A 22,626-nucleotide genomic window follows, 5' to 3' on the forward strand; every position below is an offset into this window, starting at 1 on the left:
CCTGCCCCATGCTCCCCCCACTGCCCCCACTCCCACTGGCCTGTGGAGGGTAATCTGCTTTTCTCCATGTCAACTAATTTAAATGTTGATCACATCTAAAAAATACCTTCACAGCAACATCTAGACTGGTGTTTGACCAAAAACTGAGTAGCATGAGCTTAGCCAATTTGACACACAAAATTGACCATCACAATTTGGAAACTAATCCAAGTCATCATATTATTTGGTCCATAATATTTTAGTATATATCTTTAAAAAATATAGATTAAGAAAAAAGCCTTAAATACAATACGATTTTCACCCCTATAAAATTAAAAGTCTTGAACTATTTTTGTGTGAATTAGGATCTAAATAAAGCTCATGCATTGCAATTATAAATAGGATTCAGGAGTCTTTGTTAATACACAAATTCTCTATTTGTTTTTCTTACAGTTTATTTGTTGAGAAGCCAGTTTGTCCTGTAGAATTTTGCATCATTTGGTTTTACTGGTTGCATCCCTATGATGTCATTTAACATGCTCCTCTGCCCCTACGTTTGCTGTAAATTAAGAATTACATAGAGAGGTTGGATCACACCTAGGTTCACTTGTTTTTGCAAGAATACTTCAGGTGCATCTTGTCGCGTCGTCTTTCTTTGTTATCAGTCGTCTTTGTTCATCATTGCCTGCATTTATTAGTTCATCAGGGCTTGTACAATTCTAAACTCTATCATTTCTTCTGTATTTATTAGCTAAAATATTTATATAAAGAGGAATTTCCCCTCATGAACTATTTGGGTACAGTTCTTCCTAATTTCCCCAGGTGGAGTTAATATACTTCTAGGAGTCTGCTGACATGTTCTTGAGGGGTGGGGAAGGAGGTCTGCAAGCTTTCTATTATAATCATCTAACTGCATTTTCATCCAGCAATTACTGAGAAATATTATAAGCCTATTCTACATCACCTGGGTGAGCATCTTGCATCAGAATTCAGCCAAACATCTCAGTGCTGAAGCTTACATTTTTGTACAATACTTAAGATCATGATGGGGCATGTAGCACTGATTTAATTATCAAGGGTTGATGAATAAAGAAGACGGGCTTAATATGTTAGACAACGTTCTGGTGGATTTTAGTTTGAATAGAGAGCTGAGTCAGTTTGTGGGGGGGACACAGTAGTATACATCTTCTGGACCAAAAAGTGTATGTGCTGTAGCTGTCAGTTTCAGAGTTACGTGTGAAAGCCCACTTATTTTAAAAGAAATAATTGTCTATTTGATTTGCATTAATTTATTTGATTTGTGTTGGTTTTGTTTCTATTTAATTTGTAAATTGGTTTTATTTTTGTAGTTGTCCAAGTACATATTTTTACTATTTAAGAAAGTTCATAATAAAAGCAATTTGTCAACATACTGGCTCTAAAAGAATTATTTTCCCTTTAAAATGTCTGTACCTTACAGACAGTTTGAGAAAGTGCTTTATCCCATTCTGGCTTTCCTAGGGCTATTAGCTAATCCCACCTTTACTGTAATTTGTCTTGTTAATGAGTGAGCTCTTTTATGAGCTCTTCAGGGGTTCTCTGGTGCAGCCAGGAGTGAGAAGTAGACGACACTAAGCCCTTGAGTCTCCCTCAGTGACGGGACCTGAGAGTCTAAAGAGGCTTCTTCTGCTCCTGTTCCCTTCTCCCCCCACCGTCTGTTCGTGATTTTTTTTTTTTTTTTTTGCGGTACGCGGGCCTCTCACCGTTGTGGCCTCTCCCGCTGCGGAGCACAGGCTCCGGACGCGCAGGCTCAGCGGCCATGGCTCACGGGCCCAGCCGCTCCGCGGCATGTGGGATCTTCCCGGACCGGGGCACGAACCCGTGTCCCCTGCATCGGCAGGCGGGCTCCCAACCACTGCGCCACCCGGGAAGCCCCTGTTGGTTATTTTTAAAGTTTTTATTTTTATGACTGTTAGAGGCCCTCCTTCCGACTGGCATTCCTAAGGGGGTATGGCAGGCTGAATAACGCCCCACCCCCAAAGATGTCCAGGTTCTAATCTCCGGAAACTGAGAATGTGTTGCCCTACATGTGTAGGGAAGGCAGAACTAGACTTCTACACATTTTAGGTTTTCAGCTGGGAGTTTTAAACAAAAAGACAGATTAACAGGAGGAAAAACTAACAGTCTTTTTTTTTTTTTTTTTTTTTTTTTTTAAGCACATGCAACACCCATCATATGGGACAAACCTCAATGAAAAATAACTCAAAGCAGCAGCTTAGAATTCTGGCTTATAGAGCATCGCCAATAAAGAACAATAAATTTGTAGAGAAATGATAGGACAAAGGAAAGCAGTTTAGGTTTCCAAGGGCGGCAAACTGTGGGAAGATAAACATCTGGGAACTAATGACAAAGATTTGTTTGACAGCTTCCTCTTGCCACCTCTGGGCTGATAAGAATATGTCTCCAGTGAAAGAAGAATGTATATCCTGCCTCTAGGAAGTAATGAGGAGGGCAGAGAGCTTTTCCTTATTTGCTGCTTCTTAATTGCCTTCAGCTCAAAATTATTTTTGTGTCAAAGAGGCATATTTTGGGGTGACGTATTCTGGTTTCCTTTAGTTCCCAATTTGAAATTTTATTTTTAGAAAGTGTCACATATTAGAAGCTGAGTTTGGTTAGAAGTTGTGAGATAAGAGATCAGCAAAGGGGGAGAAAAACATAGATAGGAACAAGCAGAAAAGGATGAAACACCGTTTTTCTCTCTACAATCATCACCCCCATTTTTACCAAAGATAGTCATAATAAGACTAATTGGTTTGCCAAATAAGTCTAATTGGTCTGATTATTTACATAAATGCAGCAAGAATAGAGATTGATCATGTAAGCTTTTTTCAGTCTGTTTTGCTAGAATTTTTGATAAAGAATATGAGATTATCTGGAAGCCAAGCCAAGGACTCACTTGCAATGCCTATAGATTTAGGTAAATTCCTCTCTTCCTGAGGTCTAAGATGTCATGAGGTTCTGGATCTGCTAGGAAATGACTTTCCATACTCATTGGTTAGGCTGGGAACCCTATAAACAAGATTTACCGGGTAGTTTTCTGAAGGGAGGCTTTATTGGCTCCATAAAGTCAACCTTAGTTTCTTAAAACCATCTGGTTATGTCCGAGTCTATGAACATCATTCTCAAATGTAACATTCCAGTCAAAGTCTTGGTAATATAACCAATATTTCCTACTGTGTTCTGTTCTAAGGAAAACAGATTCTCACTGAGTCTATGCAAATAAGTGTATTGCCATGAAAATAAGAATACTCAATAAGAACTTCTGAATTCTTGAGGGATCAGGTAGGGAGAAAATTCTGTTTACATAGATATAATTTACCAAGTTGCTGTTAAGTTATAAATAGTTTGATAGAAAAGAGAAAAAGTTTTTCTTAAATCTGGAAAAACAAAACATTAATGAACTGGCAATGTTTCAAAGAAAAAAGTCAGAAAATTATAATTCTCATCAGTTCATTCAGTTCTATGTAATTGTTCTGCTTGACCTTGGGTTAGCAGTTTTATGAATCAATCAGTTTCTCCATAACAATTCTGGAAATTCTTACGTAGTTCAATGGTATGATCTTAGAGTTATCAGAAACCTGTATTCTAGAGTACTTGTCAAGGTCTTTTCCATAAATCTCTTTAAAGACACAGCAATTTTGGATCATAGCTGCGTGTTAAAGCTTTCAGGAAAGCATCAGAATAATACAGTAATTTTCTGTGCATGCCAGAAGACTTAAACATGGCCACGGTTAAAGTTCTGATGAGAATTCATTATAATTTAATTGACAAGGAAATTCGGTTATTTGTGAGACAGACAACATTTTAAGGTGATAGCTGGAATTACGACTGATAACATACTAGGAATGTCAGATTTTATATGATTTCTGGACTACTTATAATAGTAACATACACCCATATAATATATTATAGGTATATATTGTATAATATATTATACAATATAATCTAAAGAAGGTTTCGTATCACTTCTTATTTCCATGTAATTTAACATATCAAATAAGCCTAATTAGTTTAACACTTCTCTTTTGAGAGAACAAATCCTTCCAGATTTTACAGGGGGCCTCTGGAAAATCCCAAAGTTAGGTCCAAATCAAAAAGACTTCATTTAGAGTTTGGTTTTGAAAAGTTTGTAAAAAATGTCAAGATGTTTAGAACACTTGATTTAATAGGATCGGAGGTCACTGTGAAATAATAGTTACCCATTTAACCACAGTGACAATAAAAAGATTTCAAAGGCAAATACACAAAGTTACATGTTATAAAAAAACCTTAGCTCTCTTAATATTGACTCAGTTTTTCTTCAGTAATCGAACATCTGATAAAGACAACATGAAGCACAGAAAATATATATTTTTTAACATCTTTATTGGAGTATAATTGCTTTACAATGGTGTGTTAGTTTCTGCTTTATAACAAAGTGAACCAGCTATACATATACATATGTCCCCATATCTCTTCCCTCTTGCATCTGCCTCACTCCCACCCTCCCTATCCCACCCCTCTAGGTGATCACAAAGCACTGAGCTGATCTCCCTGTGCTATGCAGCTGCTTCCCACTCGCTATCTATTTTACATTTGGTACTGTATATATATGTCCACGCCATTCTCTAACTTCGTCCCAGCTTACCCTGCCCCCTCCCTGTGTCCTCAAGTCCATTCTCTATGTCTGCGTCTTTCTTCCTGTCTTGCCCCTAGGTTCTTCAGAACCTTTTTTTTTTTTTTTTAGATTCCATATATATATGTGTTAGCATATGGTATTTATTTTTCTCTTTCTGACTTACTTCACTCTGTATGACAGACTCTAGGTCCATCCACCTCACTACAAATATCTCAATTTTGTTTCTTTTTATGGCCGAGTAATATTCCATTATATATATGTGCCACATCTTCTTTATCCATTCATCTGTTGATGGACACTTAGATTGCTTCCATGTCCTGGCTATTGTAAATAGAGCTGCAATGAACATTGTGGTACATGACTTTTTTTGAAGTATGGTTTTCTCAGGGTATATGCCCAGTAGTGGGGTTGCTGGGTCATATGGTAGTTCTACTTTTAGTTTTTTAAGGAACCTCCATACTGTTCTCTGTAGTGGCTGTATCAACTTACATTCCCACCAACAGTGCAAGAGGGTTCCCTTTTCTCCACACCCTCTCCAGCATTTATTGTTTGTAGATTTTTTGATGATGGCCATTCTGACCTGTGTGAGGTGATACCTCATTGTAGGTTTGATTTGCATTTCTCTCATCATTAGTGATGTTGAGCATCCTTTCATGTGTTTGTTGGCAATCTGTATATCTTCTTTGGAGAAGTGTCTATTTAGATCTTCTGCCCATTTCTGGATTGGGTTGTTTGTTTTCTTGTTATTGAGCTGCATGAGCTGCTTGTACATTTTGGAGATTAATCCTTTGTCAGTTGCTTTGTTTGCAAATATTTTCTCCCATTCTGAGGGTTATCTTTTTGTCTTGTTTATGGTTTCCTTTGCTGCAAAAGCTTTGACGTTTCATTAGGTCCCATTTGTTTATTTTTGTTTTTATTTCCATTTCTCTAGGAGGTGGGTCAGAAAGGATATTGCTGTGATTTATGTCATAGAGTGTTCTGCCTCTGTTTTCCTCTAAGAGTTTATAGTGTCTGGCCTTGCATTTAGGTCTTTAATCCATTTTGAATAGGTGCACATAATCTGTTTGGACTTGTTTTGATACGGTTGTTAACAGCTAAACTTGTTACATTTCTCTTTTTCCCAAGAGAAAAGAAAAAAAAATCTTTTTACGTTAAGGGGTTTTGACTAAGGGTCTTGTAAACCAGTACTTCTTATTTGGGAAGGGGCTCTGATTTAGCCCCTCAGGGGATATTTATCAATATATGTAGATATCTTTGACTGTCACAACGGGTGGAAGAGTGCTGCCAGAATCTAGTATGTAGAGGCCAAGGATGTTGCTAAACATTTTGGAGAGCACAGTCCAGCCTCACACAACAAAGAATTATGGGCATGAAATGTTAATAGTGCCGCTGTAGAGAAATTTTGCCCTAGACTAGTGTTTCTAGTTTTTAATGTGCATATGAATCACATGGGGATCTGGCTAAAATGATTCTGATTTGACCTCATGTCCCCAAAGGACAGAACTGGGCTACAGAGTGTTCTCTGTAGATAGGCATCCAGATATCATTATGGATAGAGCTCTTGATAACAGCGACTCCTTCTTTAGAAGGTGTGATGCAAATGAACGTGTCAACACTATTGATTCAGGTGTGGTCACTGCATTTTGGCTGTACATTGCTTAGTAAGTGAATCTAGGCCGTGGGGTGCCTGCACCTCTGCCCTGAAGCAGAGTGACATAGCTTTCTCTTCTGGGCAGGGAGTGGGTAGTAGAATACCGAGTTTGGAAGTCACATTTTTGTGGAAGCAGTTTGTCAAGACTGATGAATGTTCTGGGTCTTCCCTGGGACATCCAAGAGATTCAAGTTGGCTATGAGGCAAGGTTAACGGAGAGTGAGATTTGAATGTCACCAGAATGAGGTATTGAAGGAGCTGGAGGAGTCCCCTTTGCTGGACATCTTTAAATAGAAATTAGATTCTTATATTGTGGGAGGGTTTAAGGGGTCTGATGCATATCTCTGTTATATCCTTTCTTCTTTTTTTCTCAAACCATTCAGTTGCTTCTTATTGTCCATGGAATAAAGTTTAAATGTATTAACCTGGCATTTAAGGTTCTCTATTATCTGGCTTTAAAGACCCTCTTAGTTTTTTTGTTTGTTTTGTGTAGTTTTTTTTTTTTTTTTTTGCGGTATGCGGGCCTCTCACTGTTGTGGCGTCTCCCGTTGCAGAGCACAGGCTCCGGACGCGCAGGCTCAGCGGCCATAGCTCACGGGCCCAGCTGCTCCGCGGCATGTGGGATCTTCCCGGACTGGGACACGAACCCGTGTCCCCTGCATTGGCAGGCAGACTCTCAACCACTGCGCCACCAGGGAAGCCCTGTTTTGTGTAGTTTTAAGAAAAGTTAAAAAAAAAAATCTCAAAAGTAACAACCTAGGAATAGAGGGGGAACTTCCTCAATTTGATTCAGAATATCTACACAAAACCTACAGTTAACATCATACTTAATGGTGAAAGACTGGATGCGATCTCATTAAGACTGGGAACAAGGCAAGGTTGTCCCCTTTCACCACTAGTATTCAACATTATACTGGAAGTTCTAACTAATGCAATAATATAAGAAAAAGAAATACAAAGTATACAGGTTGGAAAGGAAAAAAAAAAACTGTCTGTGTTAGCAGATGATATGATTGTCTACGTAGAAAATCCCAAAGAATCAACAACAACAAACTCCTGGAACTAGTAAGTGATTATAGTTGCAAGATATAAGGTTAATATATAGAAGTCAACTGTTCTCCTATATGCCAGCAATAAACACCTGGAGTTTGAAATTAAAAGCATAACACTTTTTACCTTAGTACCAAAGAAAAAAGAAATACAAGTTTAAGAAAATATGTTCAGGACGGAGCCTGCGTTTCCACAGAGCTGAAAGTCCCGGCTTGGGGTCTGTTCCCTCCGCTGTCACGGAACTGCCCCGGAGCCCGAGGGGAGGGGAGCCTCACGGAGGCTGCCGGCTCTGGAGGGGCCCCGGTGGTGAAGCCGCAACAGTCGTGCGGACGACGGGCCGGGTTATGGAAGTTTTCAGTTCTTATGTCTTCAGGATAGAGACGAGGGGAAGATGGCAGAAGAGTAAGATGCGGAGATCACCTTCCTCCCCACAGATACACGTGGAACAACTCCTACAGAACACCTACTGAACGCTGGCCGAAGACCTCAGACCTCCCAAAAGGCAAGAAAGTCCCCACGGACCTGGGTAGGGCAAAAGAAAAAAGAATAAACAGAGACAAAAGGATAGGGACGGAACTTGCACCAGTGGGAGGGAGCCATGAAGGAGGAAAGGTTACCACACACTAGGAAGCCCCTTCGCAGGCGGAGACTGCGGATGGCGGAGTGGGGGCAGCTTTGGAGCTGCAGAGGAGAGCACAGTAACAGGGGTGCGGAGGGCAAAGTGGGGAGATTCCCGCACAGAGGATCAGTGCTAACCAGTACTCACCAGCCCGAGAGGCTTGTCTGCTCACTCGCCAGGGCGGGCGGGGCTGGGAGCTGAGGCTCAGGCTTCAGTCGGAGCCCCAGGAGAGGACGGGGGTTGGCGGCGTGAACACAGCCTGAAGGGGGTTAGTGCGCCACGGCTGGTCGGGAGGGAGTCCGGGGAAAAGTCTGGACCTGCCGAAGAGGCAAGAGACTTTTTCTTCCTTCTTTGTTTCCTGGTGCGTGAGGAGAGGGGATTAAGAGCGCTGCTTAAAGGAGCTCCAGAGACGGGCGCGAGCCGCAGCTAAAAGTGCGGACCCCAGAGACGGGCAGGAGACGCTAAGGCTGCTGCTGCCGCCACCAAAAAGCCTGTGTGCGAGCACAGGTCACTATCCACACACCCCTTCCGGGGAGCCTGTGCAGCCCGCCACTGCCAGGGTCCCGGGATCCAGCGACAACTTCCCTGGTAGAACGCACGGCGCGCCTCAGGCTGGTGCAACGTCACACCGGCCTCTGCCGCCGCAGGCTCGCCCCACATCCGCACCTCTCCCTCCCCCCAGCCTGAGTGAGCCAGAGCCCCTGAATCAGCAGTTTCTTTAACCCCGTCGTGTCTGAGCGAAGAACAGACGCCCTCCGGCGACCTACACGCAGAGGTGGGGCCACATCCAAAGCTGAGCGCCTGGGAGCTGTGAGAACAAAGAAGAGAAAGGGAAATCTCTCCCGGCAGCCTCAGAAGCAGCGGATTAAATCTCCACAATCAACTTGATGTACCCTGCATCTGTGGAATACATGAATAGACAACGAATCATCCCAAATTGAGGAGGTGGACTTTGAGAGCAAGATTTATTAATTTTTCCCATTTTCCTCTTTTTGTGAGTTTGTATGTTTCTGTGTGAGATTTTGTCTCTATAGCTTTGCTTCCACCATTTGTCCTAGAGTTCTATCCGTCCGTTTATTTTTCTTTCTTTGAAAAAAATTTTTTTCTTAATATTTTTTATTTTAATAACTTTATTTTATTTTATCTTTATTTCATCTTCTTTCTCTCTTTCTTTCCTTCCTTTGTTCCTCCCTCCCTCCCTCCTTTCTTTCTCTTTCTTTCTACTTTTTCTCCCTTTTATTCTGACCTGTGTGGATGAAAGGCTCTTGGTGCTGCAGCCAGGAGTCAGTGCTGTGCCTCTGAGGTGGGAGAGCCAACTTCAGGACACTGGTCCACAGGAGACCTCCCAGCTCCACATAATATCAAATGGCGAAAATCTCCCAGAGATCTCCATTTCAACCAGCACCCAGCTTCACTCAACGACCAGCAAGCTACAGTGCTGGACACCCTATGCCAAACAACTAGCAAGACAGGAACACAACCCCACCCATTAGCAGAGAGGCTGCCTAAAATCATAATAAGTCCAGAGACACCCCAAAACACACCACCAGATGTGGAACTGCCCACCAGAAAAACAAGATCCAGCCTCATCCACCAGAACACAGGCACTAGCACGCTCCACCAGGAAGCCTACACAACCCACTGAAAAAGCTTTAGCCACTGGGGACAGACACCAAAAACAACAGGAACTACAAAACTGCAGCCTGCAAAAAGGAGACCCCAAACACAGTAAGATAAGCAAAATGAGAAGACAGAAAAACAGCAGATGAAGGAGCAAGATAAAAACCCACCAGACCTAACAAATGAAGAGGAAATAGGCAGTCTACCTGAAGAGGAATTCAGAACAATGATAGTAAAGATGATCCAAAATCTTGGAAATAGAATAGACAAAATGCAAGAAACATTTAACGAGGACCTAGAAGACCTAAAGATGAAACAAGCAATGATGAACAACACAATAAATGAAATTAAAAATACTCTAGATGGGATCAATAGCAGAATAACTGAGGCAGAAGGACGGATAAGTGACCTGGAAGATAAAATAGTGGAAATAACTACTGCAGAGCAGAATAAAGAAAAAAGAATGAAAAGAATTGAGGACAGTCTCAGAGACCTCTGGGACAACATTAAACGCACTAACATTCGAATTATAGGGGTTCCAGAAGAAGAAGAGAAAAAGAAAGGGACTGAGAAAATATTTGAAGACATTATAGTTGAAAACTTCCCTAATATGGGAAAGTAAATAGTTAATCAAGTTATGCCAAGACACATATTAATCAAACTCTCAAAAATTAAATACAAAGAAAACATATTAAAAGCAGCAAGGGAAAAACAACAAATAACACACAAGGGAATCCCCATAAGGTTAACAGCTGATCTTTCAGAGGAAACTCTACCAACCAGAAGGGACTGGCAGGACATATTTAAAATGATGAAGGAGAAAAACCTGCAACCAACATTACTCTACCCAGCAAGGATCACATTCAGATTTGATGGAGAAATTAAAACCTTTACAGACAAGCAAAAGCTGAGAGAGTTCAGCACCACCAAACCAGCTTTACAACAACTGCTAAAGGAACTACTCTAGGCAAGCAACACAAGAGAAGGAAAAGACCTACAATAACGAAGCCAAAACAATTAAGATAATGGGAATAGGAACATACATATCGATAATTACCTTAAATGTAAATGGACTAAATGCTCCCACCAAAAGACAGAGATTTGCTGGATGGATACAAAAACAAGACCCATGCTGTCTACAAGAGACCCACTTCAGACCTAGAGACACATACAGACTGAAAGTAAGGGGATGGAAAAAGATATTCCATGCAAATGGAAACCAGAAGAAAGCTGGAGTAGCATTTCTCATATCAGACAAAACAGACTTTAAAATAAAGACTATTAGAAGAGACAAAGAAGGACACTACATAATGATCAAGGGATTGATCCAAGAAGAAGATATAACAATTGTAAATATTTATGCACCCAACATAGGTGCACCTCAATACATAAGGCAGATACTAACAGCCATAAAAGGGGAAATCGACAGTAACACATTCATAGTAGGGGACGCTAACACCCCACTTTCACCAATGGACAGATCATCCAAAATGAAAATAAATAAGGAAACACAAGCTTTAAATGATGCATTACACAAGATGGACTTAATTGATACTTATAGGATATTCCATCCAAAATCAAGAGTACACATTTTTCTCTAGTGCTCATGGAACATTCTCCAGGATAGATCATATCTTGGGTCACAAATCAAGCCTTGGTAAATTTAAGAAAATTGAAATTGTATCAAGTATCTTTTCCGACCACAACGCTATGAGACTAGATATAAATTACAGGAAAAGATCTGTAAAAAATGCAAACACATGGAGGCTAAACAATACACTACTTAATAGCGAAGTGATCACTGAATATATCAAAGAGGAAATAGAAAATACCTAGAAAGAAGTGACAATGGAGACACAACGACCCAAAACCTATGGGATGCAGCAAAAGCAGTTCTAAGAGGGAAGTTTATAGCAATACAATCCTACCTTAAGAAACAGGAAACACCTCGAATAAACAACCTAACCTTGCACCTAAAGCAATTAGAGAAAGAAGACCAAAAAATCCCAAAAGTTAGCAGAAGGAAAGAAATCATAAAGATCAGATCAGAAATAAATGAAATGAAGGAAATGATAGCAAAGATCAATAAAACTAAAAGCTGGTTCTTTGAGAAGATAAACAAAATTGATAAACCATTAGCCAGACTCATCAAGAAAAAAAGGGAGAAGACTCAAATCAATAGAATAAGAAATGAAAAAGGAGAAGTAACAACTGACACTGCAGAAATACAAAAGATCATGAGAGATTACTACAAGCAACTCTATGCCAATAAAATGGACAACCTGGAAGAAATGGACACATTCTTAGAAATGCACCACCTGCCAAGACTGAATCAGGAAGAAATAGAAAATATGAACGGACCAATCACATGCACTGAAATTGAAACTGTGATTAAAAATCTTCCAACAGGGGCTTCCCTGGTGGTGCAGTGGTTGAGAGTCTGCTTGCCAATGCAGGGGACACGGGTTCGTGCCCCGGTCTGGGAAGATCCCACGTGCCGCGGAGCGGCTGGGCCCGTGAGCCATGGCCACTGAGCCTGCGCGTCCGGAGCCTGTGCTCCGCAGCGGGAGAGGCCACAACAGTGAGGGGCCCGCGTACCGCTAAAAAAAAAAAAAAAAAAAAAAAAAAAAAATCTTCCAACAAACAAAAGCCCAGGACCAGATGGCTTCACAGGCGAATTCTATCAAACATTTAGAGAAGAGCTAACACCTATCCTTCTCAAACTCTTCCAAAATATAGCAGAGGGAGGAACACTCCCAAACTCATTCTACGAGGCCACCATCACCCTGATACCAAAACCAGACAAGGATGTCACAAGGAAAGAAAACTACAGACCAATATCACTGATGAACATAGATGAAAAATTCCTCAACAAAATACTAGCAAACAGAATCCAACAGCACCTTAAAAGGATCATACACCATGATCAAGTGGGGTTTATTCCAGGAATGAAAGGATCCTTCAATATACGCAAATCAATCAACGTGATACACCATTTTTACAAACTGAAGGAGAAAAACCGTATGATCATCTCAATAGATGCAGAGAAAGCTTTTGACAAAATTCAACACCCATTTATGATAAAAACTCTGCAGAAAGTAGGCATAGAGGGAACTTTCCTCAACATAATAAGGGCCATATATGGCAAACCCACATCGAACATCGTCCTCAATGGTGAAAAACTGAAAGCATTTCCACTAAGATCAGGAATAAGACAAGGTTGCCCACTCTCACCACTCTTATTCAACATAGTTTTGGAAGTTTTAGCCACAGCAGTCAGGGAAGAAAAAGAAATGAATCCAAATCGGAAAAGAAGAAGTAAAACTGTCACTGTTTGCAGATGACATGATACTATACATAGAGAATCCTAAAGATGCTACCAGAAAACTACTAGAGCTAATCAATGAATTTGGTAAAGTAGCAGGATACAAAATTAATACACAGAAATCTCTGGCATTCCTATACACTAATGATGAAAAATCTGAAAGTGAAATCAAGAAAACACTCCCATTTACCATTGCAACAAAACGAATAAAATATCTAGGAATAAACGTACCTAAGGAGACAAAAGACCTGTATGCAGAAAATTATAAGACACTGATGAAAGAAATTAAAGGTGATACAAACAGATGGAGAGATATACCATGTTCTTGGCTTGGAAGAATCAACATTGTGAAAATGACTCTACTACGCAAAGCAATCTATAGATTCAATGCAATCCCTATCAAACTACCACTGGCATTTTTCACAGAACTAGAACAAAAAATTTCACAATTTGTATGGAAACACAAAAGACCCCGAATAGCCAAAGCAATCTTGAGAACGAAAAATGGAGCTGGAGGAATCAGGCTCCCTGACTTCATACTATACTACAAAGCTACAGTAATCAAGACAGTATGGTAGTGGCACAAAAACAGAAAGATAGATCAATGGAACAGGATAGAAAGCCCAGAGATAAACCCACACACATATGGTCACCTTATCTTTGATAAAGGAGACAGGAATGTACAGTGGAGAAAGGACAGCCTCTTCAATAAGTGGTGCTGGGAAAACTGGACAGGTACATGTAAAAGTATGAGAGTAGAACACTCCCTAACACCATACACAAAAATAAGCTCAAAATGGATTAAAGACCTAAATGTAAGGACAGAAACTATCAAACTCTTAGAGGAAAACATAGGCAGAACACTCTATGACATAAATCACAGCAAGATCCTTTTTGACCCACCTCCTAGAGAAATGGAAATAAAAACAAAAATAAACAAATGGGACCTAATGAAACTTCAAAGCTTTTGCACAGCAAAGGAAACCATAAAAAAGACCAAAAGACAGCCCTCAGAATGGGGGAAAATATTTGCAAATGAAGCAACTGACAAAGGATTAATCTCCAAAATTTACAAGCAGCTCATGCAGCTCAATAACAATAAAACAAACAACCCAATCCAAAAATGGGCAGAATTCCTAAATAGACATTTCTCCAAAGAAGATATACAGATTGCCAACAAACACATGAAAGAATGCTCAACATCAAAAATCATTAGAGAAATGCAAATCAAAACTACAATGAGATATCATCTCACACCAGTCAGAATGGCCATCATCAAAAACTCTAGAAACAGTAAATGCTGGAGAGGGTGTGGAGATAAGGGTATACTCTTGCACTGCTGGTGGGAATGTGAATTGGCACAGCCACTATGGAGAACAGTATGGAGGTTCCTTAAAAAACTACAAATAGAACTACCATATGACCCAGCAATCCCACTACTGGGCATATACTCTGAGAAAACCATAATTCAAAAAGAGTCATGTACCAAAATATCCATTGCAGCTCTGTTTACAATAGCCCAGAGATGGAAACAACCTAAGTGTCATCATTGGATGAATGGATAAAGAAGATGTGGCACATATATACAATAGAATATTACTCAGCCATAAAAAGAAACGAAATTGAGCTATTTGTAATGAGGTGGATAGACCTAGAGTCTGTCCTACAGAGTGAAGTAAGTCAGAAAGAGAAAGACGAATACCGTATGCTAACACATATATATGCACTGTAAGAAAAAAAAATGTCATGAAGAACCTAGTGGTAAGACGGGAATAAAGACACAGATCTACTAGAGAATGGACTTGAGCATATGGGGAGGGTGAAGGGTAAGCTGTGACAAAGCGAGAGAGAGACATGGACATATATACACTACCAAACATAAGGTAGATAGCTAGTGGGAAGCAGCTGCATAGCACAGGGAGATCAGCTCAGTGCTTTTTGACCGCCTGGAAGGGTGGGTTAGGGAGTGTGTGAGGGAGGGAGACGCAAGAGGGAAGAGATATGGGAACATATGTATATGTATAACTCATTCACTCTTAGAAGCAGAAACTAACACACCATTATAAAGCAATTATATTCCAATAAAAATGTAAAAAAAAAGTTACAAACTGCTTTCCAATGGGGCTGTACCATTTTGTGTTCCCACCTGCAGTGTATGAGGTCCAGTTGTCCACATTCTTGCCAACCTGTGATATTGTCTTTTAAACTTTGGCTGTTCTAGTGGATATGTATTGGTATTTGTTATTTTAATTAGCATTTCCCAAATGAATAATGATATTGAACATCTTTTCCTGTGCTTCTTTGCCAGTTGCATATAAAAGTTTTAATTTTTGACAGATGACTAGACCTTTGTCAGATGAAGTCATTGCAGGCTACTCAGGCCAGCTTTCTTCTTTATTGTCAGCCCTGTGCATTCTGACTTTGACTACAGTAGTAGTAAATAAATAGTCTTGCTACGGGCAAAGTTTCACCTCCTTTACATGTGCTAAGAACTCAATGATAGACAGTCACAGAAGGAGGAGCCCTTTCCCTGTAGTGTTTAACCTCCTCAAATGTACTTGATGAAGACTATTTGATGGAACTATTCAGAAACCTTTTCTAGTCTCTGCCCTTATCTATGAGGAGGCCACATTTAAACCTGAGCGTTTTAGTGCCCCTTTGCTTGTCTCCACATACTCTAAGCCTTTGGTTCTCAAAACTCAAGAATACATAAAAAATAACTTGTGAGTGCTTGTTAAAAATGCAGACTTCTGGGGCTTCCCTGGTGGCGCAGTGATTATGAATCTGCCTGCCAATGGAGGGGACACGGGTTCGAGCACTGGTCCGGGAAGATCCCACATGCCGCGGAGCAACTAAGCCCGTGCGCCACAACTACTGAGCCTGTGCTCTAGAGCCCGTGTGCCACCACTACTGAAACCCGTGCGCCTGGAGCCCGTGCTCCACAACAAGAGAAGCCACTGCAATGAGAAGCCCGCGCACCTTAGCGAAGAGTAGCCCCTGCTTGCCGAAACTAGAGAAAGCCTGCACGCAGCAACAAAGACCCAACACAGCCAAAAATAAAATAGTAAATAATAAAAATAAATACTGGGGCTCCCCCTGCCGATTGATTTAGTAGATATGAATGAGCCCAGGAATCTGCATTTAATTAGCCTCTCCAGCTATTTCTTTTCTTTTTTTTTTTTTAAATGAAAGCTTCTTTCTTTATTTATTTTTGGCTGTGTTGGGTCTTCGTTTCTGTGTGAGGGCTTTCTCTAGTTGTGGCGAGCGGGGGCCACTCTTCATCGCAGTGCGCGGGCCTCTCACTGTCGCAGCCTCTCTTGTTGTGGAGCGCAAGCTCCAGACGCGCAGGCTCAGTAGTTGTGGCTCATGGGCCTAGTTGCTCTGTGGCATGTGGGATCTTCCCAGACCAGGGCTCGAACCCGTGTCGCCTGCATTGGCAGGCAGATTCTCAACCACTGCGCCACCAGGGAAGCCCTCTCCAGCTATTTCTGATCCTGGTTGCCACCGAGGCCAGGGTTTCAGGGAGGTGGGATCCCAGGCAGGAGCTCATCATTCATTAGCTATTTATTGAGTGCTTACTAGGTGTGAAATATAGGGGATATGGCCCTTGTTCACCAAGAGTTTACATTGAGGGGGGAAATAAGACTTGAATGCAGATAGGGTAACAGCTGCTTGTTCTCCAGGTTAGAGTTAGACTGTTCTTTCTTTCTTGCTCACATTTCACTTTGTGCAAGCCTCACATTGGTTTAGAATAATTTTTTCTAACTTATTTATTCACTTTTCTCTCTATCAGATTGTGTATTCCTTGAGGGCAAGTGAGCTTCACTGTTGACCTAAAGCATTTTTTTCAATCATCTTTTCCTATTCCTATAACTTTGATTTTGGCAATGACTTCAACCTTAGTACCTTAGCAATGACTCCAACCTTATCACCTTGCTTGAGGCACTGTATGTTACAAAATGGTTTCTCTTATCAATGATGCTTTATTATGTTACTGCTGCCGTAACCATTCCCTTTGTCGTCTGTCCATCTTGATGGCCTGGAAGAGAGGTAGCAAAGATCAGACATGCTCCATTGGCTTTGGTTTTCACAGCAGGTGGGACATGACTGTGGTCATGTGGGTGAGATGTCAAGGTGAGTCGGGAAGTACTCTACGGCACAACGTTTGGACTGGAAGTTAGGATGTTCAAAAGGGGGTGGTCCTTAGATTCACATTTATGCAGGCATTGTGACATTCTGAAGACTTATTTGCTCAAGTTCAAGCTGGAAAGATATGAGCACATAGGTTAAGTCTCCAAGGAGGAAGAGTGGGCAGTTTAGATTTAGACCAGTCGGTATCTACTTTTCCTTCTTGAGACTGGAACGATTGTAAATTCTCTTCTGGGAGAAGAGAGTTGCATTTGACTTGACACTGAGGAAAGTGTGACGGTAAGGATAATTTAACTAAGAATAGTCTTTCAAAACAGTTGAAATTTTGGAGAGAAAGAACTGGTATGGAATGATGGAGAATCAAAAAAATTTAAAGCTATATATGCTTGTATACACTTTGCTTTTAGAATTAAGGCAAACGGTAAAGTGAGCTCAAGAAATGGCTCTAATTGGTTTAGTGTATTGGAATATATAAATGTCTTGAAATATGAGTCACTAATTAAGACTTAGGGATACTTTATTTTGGTGCTGGCTCAAGATGAATTTTTAGTTTAAGTTTTTCTCCATGGTATTCATTTTATATTGAAGTTAGATATTTTGTTGAGATTCCAACAAGTAAATTGTAGGATTTCTTTCTCTGGGCTATTTTGAGTTCTCTCTTCTTTCTGTACACAGGTCTGGTTTTTGGTTTAAGTGACTTTGGTTAATGGGAATTAACACCTAACGCCTGATTTAGATCTTGCGATTTGCCCAATATTATCCCCAAGTGCTAGAGTTTAAAAATATTTTCGGGTGGTGAGTGAGTGTGTGTGTATGGCAGTGGTCAGGAAAAAGGAGCCAATGAGGATTTTAGGGGTTGCTTCTTGTCTTAGCCCAGAGGGTGATGGTTGGTGTCATTAGGAGCAGAGGGTTTTTTTCAGATGGGGAGGAATAAACATTTTTAGGATGAATGGCAGCTGGAAGCCAGTGATTGAATCTTGAAGCCCACCATTTTAGGTGGGCTGCCTGAACCTCTTTCCCCACGAGATTACAAATGGTGCGATTAAGCAGGGAGGATGTTGAGGAAGGACCTTTTGGTTTGCTATCCTGGTGATTTTCCCTGGGGTTTCTGCTAGCTTTCTGGCAGGTATGTTCTGCTTTGTGGAAGAGGAAAGCCCTGTGTTCTCCTTCCAAGGGCAATGTGTCTGCTTTTTTGATTGAGATCTAATTAAACCCTGGACTACTATGTTTTCATAAGCAGTGAGTTGTACCTGTAGGCAATAGAAAAACAGGTAACAAAAGACAGATATACAGAGAGTGGTTTTCTAGAAGTTGAGTGAAGTGTTGTTTGAGGATTTGAGTGATTTTTTCCTCTCCACAGTGGAAGTGAAATCAAATGAATGCCATTTTGTTGCCAGGAGCAACTGGGTCTGCTTAGTCCCTTAGCCAGGCAAATACAACAAGCTGCTTTGACTTCATTTTGTTTGGGTCTTTTAAACAGAGAAAGATTGGAAGCATCAGAGTGTTTCAGATTAAAAGGCTAAAGATACAGAAGTTCTATAACTGATACAAGAACAAGGAATCATTTCTTTTTTTTTAAAATTTATTTACTTTTATTTGTTGCAGTGCATGGGCCTCTCATTGCAGTGGCTTCTCTTGTTGCAGAGCACGGGCTCTAGAGCGCAGGCTCAGCAGTTGTGGTGCATGGGCTTAGCTGCTCCGTGGCATGTGGCATCCTCCCAGACCAGGGCTCAAACCCGTGTCCCCTGCACTGGCAGGCAGATTCTTAACCACCGCGCCACCAGGGAAGCCCGAGGAGTCATTTCTTATCCCACTCTGCTCATCTCAAAATCTTTCAACTATTCCCCATTGCCTCCGTAATCACATCCCAATGGGCTGTGCTGAGATATATTGGTCCATTCAGCCTTTGGGGCAGCAGGAACCTGTTAACTGGTCATAGAGGTGGATTTGGCCTAGAGCTGCACAATTCAGAAATTTTCATGTTATCTCCAAGATAGGTAGTATGTTTCACGTGTGTGTTCAAAGTACTTATTAGGTAAAAGTAAACATTTAAAAGCAACCACAGTTTTGGTAACTCTGTTTTGGAATTTTCTTCCTTTTTTTCCTATACCAGAAGCCTTAAAAAACAAACAAACAAACAAACAAACAAAAACAGGACCAGGCTCCTAACCTCTGAGAAACCTCAAGTACCTGCTTCACAGGCTTTCACAATATAGTGAAATTTCACAGGCTAATGGAGAAGGCAGACTTCCAGTAACTAATCACACAAAGAATTCATTGAAGTAAGAACTGGGTGCTTTGAGAAGGTATAAGAGCGGTCCTCTCCTATCTGGGCCATCAGGGAGGATTTCCCCAAGCAGATAAAACTGAAGAGGCTAGGGGAAGTCAGCCAAGTTTGGGGCAGGAGAGAGTTGACATAAGGAAGCAGAGGCAGTAAGTATCAATAACCAATTAGTTTTCAGGGACATAGGTGGACTTTAGGATGACTCTCACATTTTGGGTTTGGGCAAGTGGGTGAATGGTGGTAACTGGAGGAAAAATTATTTTCTGGTAATGGATGGGTAGATGATTAGTTCAATGGAGGTGTTGTATAAATATGTGATCTTGTATTATAAGAAGGGCTTAGTTACTCTTGTTAAGTTAGAACTTCACAGTGTATAAGGCACTATATAGGTCCAGTGGGGAAATAGAAGAATAGATTTATGGTTCCTACTTTCAAGGAGCTTATTCTTTTTTTTTTTGCGGTACGCGGGCCTCTCACTGTTGTGGCCTCTCCCATTGCGGAGCACAGGCTCCGGACGCGCAGGCTCAGCAGCCATGGCTCACGGGCCCAGCCACTCCGCGGCACGTGGGATCCTCCTGGACCGGGGCATGAACCCGTGTCCCCTGCATCGGCAGGCGGAGTCTCAACCACTGCGCCACCAGGGAAGCCCAAGGAGCTTATTCTTTAATTTCAGTCAAGGAGTTAAATAACCCCTGAAGATTCTAGTAACACTCTAAGACAACAGTAGGAGAAATGTTATAGGCAGTACACAAATGATTGCTAAGTGAATTGTATAGGTGCTTCTTGCTTTTCTGCAATTGGTATCCAAGTAGAATTGCTCATCTGGTTTTACTCTTGTTTTACTTTCATAGTTTGAGATGGGTTGAGGATAGCATGAGCTTGTTTAATAATACTGTGGGTTATTTGCTTTGGAATAACTCATTTTAATTTTAAATTTGTCTCATTTTACAGAAGAGGAAACTAAGGCATGAGAGGTTAAATAACTTTCCCAAAGTCATGTAGCTGGTAAATGGTAAAGTTGGGATTCAGATCTAGTCAACCTGAATCCAAAGTCCCCTCTCCTCAGTTTTTAAAAAATCCTATTCTTTTTATTTTTTATTTTTACTAAATATATCCCCTATCTCCTAATTTTAGGCGTATATATTGTTTCTAATTTGGTGCCTGTATTTCTGGTTAGACCTTTAGGATAAAGTCCTGGAAGTGGATTTCCTGTACCAAGGAATGTAAAATTTTTAAGGTTCCTTAGAACATATCAAATTCTTTTCCAGAAAAGTTCAAAAAATTTACAGTCGAGATGTACTTTTCAATCCCATGTAGAAGCATTTGTCAATTTCACGTGGTTGTCTAAGCCAAGATAAATAAGAGGACTCAGTAACACTGTGATAAAGATGGTGGTTAGGATAATGAATCACAGAATCTGTTAGAGCAGGAAGGAACTCCAGGTGTCATCTAGGCCACCTCTTTCTTTACTAATTAAGAGCCAAGGCTCAGAGAGCTTAAGGGACATAGTCCAAACCATACGTCTAACAGAGTCAGAGTTAGGATAAGAAGCTGCTCTTAGCACTGTGTGATACATTGAGTCAGAGTCTCTTGATGGTAGGCATGATTCAGGGGTGTGCTGAAATGTCCATCTGGGGTCTCAATTGGAGACTTAGCAGACTTTTAGTGTTGGAGTCAGCTTCATAGTTCCCCCTTGAAACTTCACAGTTGTGTCAGAGGGATGTGGAAGTAACTCAGAGGGATCTGCCCCGAACTGAGACGTCCAGTACCCACCCAAGGAGATAAAGAACTCTTCTGGGCCAGGGGGAACCCTGAAATCCCCTTTCATGAGTTCTCCTGCAGCTGGCCTACTCTGATCCACAGGGATGATTCTGAACTCTCTTTTCGTTATTCTGTAGATGGTACAATATGTTTGAAGAAAGGGCTGCTCACATAATTCAAAACTCATATAATTCAAAACTGGTTTTCTATAGCACTGACCAAAAAAGAAGGAGGATATTTCTGTTTTTTATTGCTCGATCATGTAGCAATAGTGTAAACAGAATTTACAAATTGATTTGGCTTGGTATCCCTCTGGATAGGCTGGGTTAAGCTGTTAAACCTCAACATTTTAATGACTTAACACAATAAAGGGTTGCTTCTTGCAAAAATCTGATGCAGGCTGGTTGACTGTCTCCTATGTTGCCGATATGCCATGCCAGGGTTGCCAAAGCATGGGAAAAGAGAGTTAAAGGAGCCATACAGTCTCTTAACTGACTCAGCCTGGAAGTGACAAATGCCACAGTCCATTGGCCAGAACTAGAAACGTGGTTCTGACTCAAATGGAGAAGGGGCTGGGAAAAGTGCATGGAAGAGTACACAGATACTTGATGAGCCCTAATGGTCTCTTCCACACACTTGATGCTTGATACTTTGAAATTACCTGCTTAAAATTTTTTGTAGGCAATTTCATATCATTTCAAGTTTTAAGCATAAAGGTAAAACTTTCCTGTTACTTTCTTTCAAATATGCTTAAAGTGTAACTGTTGGTTGAGTACACACTATCATTTTTAATAGATCTTTTGAGCTCCCTGTTAAAAACAATGAAACTTTTCAAAAATAGTTGTGAGATTTAGGTAAGTCATTTCACTTCTCTAAACCTGAATCCCAATTGAAAATGTGACTTAGCCCCTCATTCATGGGTATGTTGTGAAAATTAGATTAGAGAGCACATGTAAAACACTTGACACAGTGCCTAGAACAAGGTAAGTGTTCAACAAATGTGGATTTTTCCTCTTTTTGGTATTGTTGATATTTAATGGATCTACCACTGTTGACAGTAATACTGGATCCTCTGACTCAGAGGTGTATCCATCATCATCAGAAGATAGTGTACTTTACAGGAATAAGCGATGTTTTGGCCAAATTCTGGAAATGAAATGTCTTCATCTTCTATATGTTCTTATTTTGATAGTCATGGGGGATTTCAAAGGCCATGCTCTCCCTGGAACCTTCTTCTTTATCTTGGGGATTTGGTGGACAACAAAGTGCATTCTGAAATATGCCTTCAAAAAGCACAAGCGGACTTCCTACCTTGATTCCAAAGTATTATTCCATCGAGTAGAAATTTTGGAGGGAATCATAATAACTGGAATGGCTTTAACTGGTGAGTGACCCTTTTCTGTGTTCTGTCTGCTTTTTGGGGTATTTTCACATGCAAAGAGAAGATTCAATATCAAAACAAGAAATTGCTAAAATAAAATTTTTATTCAAAAATACCGAAATACATATTCTAATTGTAATTTCTATCTGA

The 22,626-nt window shown here is 40.7% G+C and overlaps 1 protein-coding gene across 3 annotated transcripts in view; it reads left to right on the forward strand.

Moving 5' to 3' along the window:
- The window catches only part of TMEM45A (transmembrane protein 45A), a 101,254-nt gene that overhangs the window by 41,975 nt on the left and 36,653 nt on the right, over positions 1–22,626 (forward strand). For all 3 annotated transcript variants that reach the window (XM_060009858.1, XM_060009859.1, XM_060009857.1), the window contains exon 2: positions 22,288–22,479. In XM_060009858.1, the coding sequence (XP_059865841.1) occupies positions 22,290–22,479 (190 nt within the window). In that variant the 5' untranslated portion in view covers positions 22,288–22,289. The remainder of the gene's footprint in view (positions 1–22,287; positions 22,480–22,626) is intronic.

The sequence above is a fragment of the Delphinus delphis genome, chromosome 4 (assembly GCF_949987515.2).
Source record: "Delphinus delphis chromosome 4, mDelDel1.2, whole genome shotgun sequence".
Classification (NCBI taxonomy): domain Eukaryota; kingdom Metazoa; phylum Chordata; class Mammalia; order Artiodactyla; family Delphinidae; genus Delphinus; species Delphinus delphis.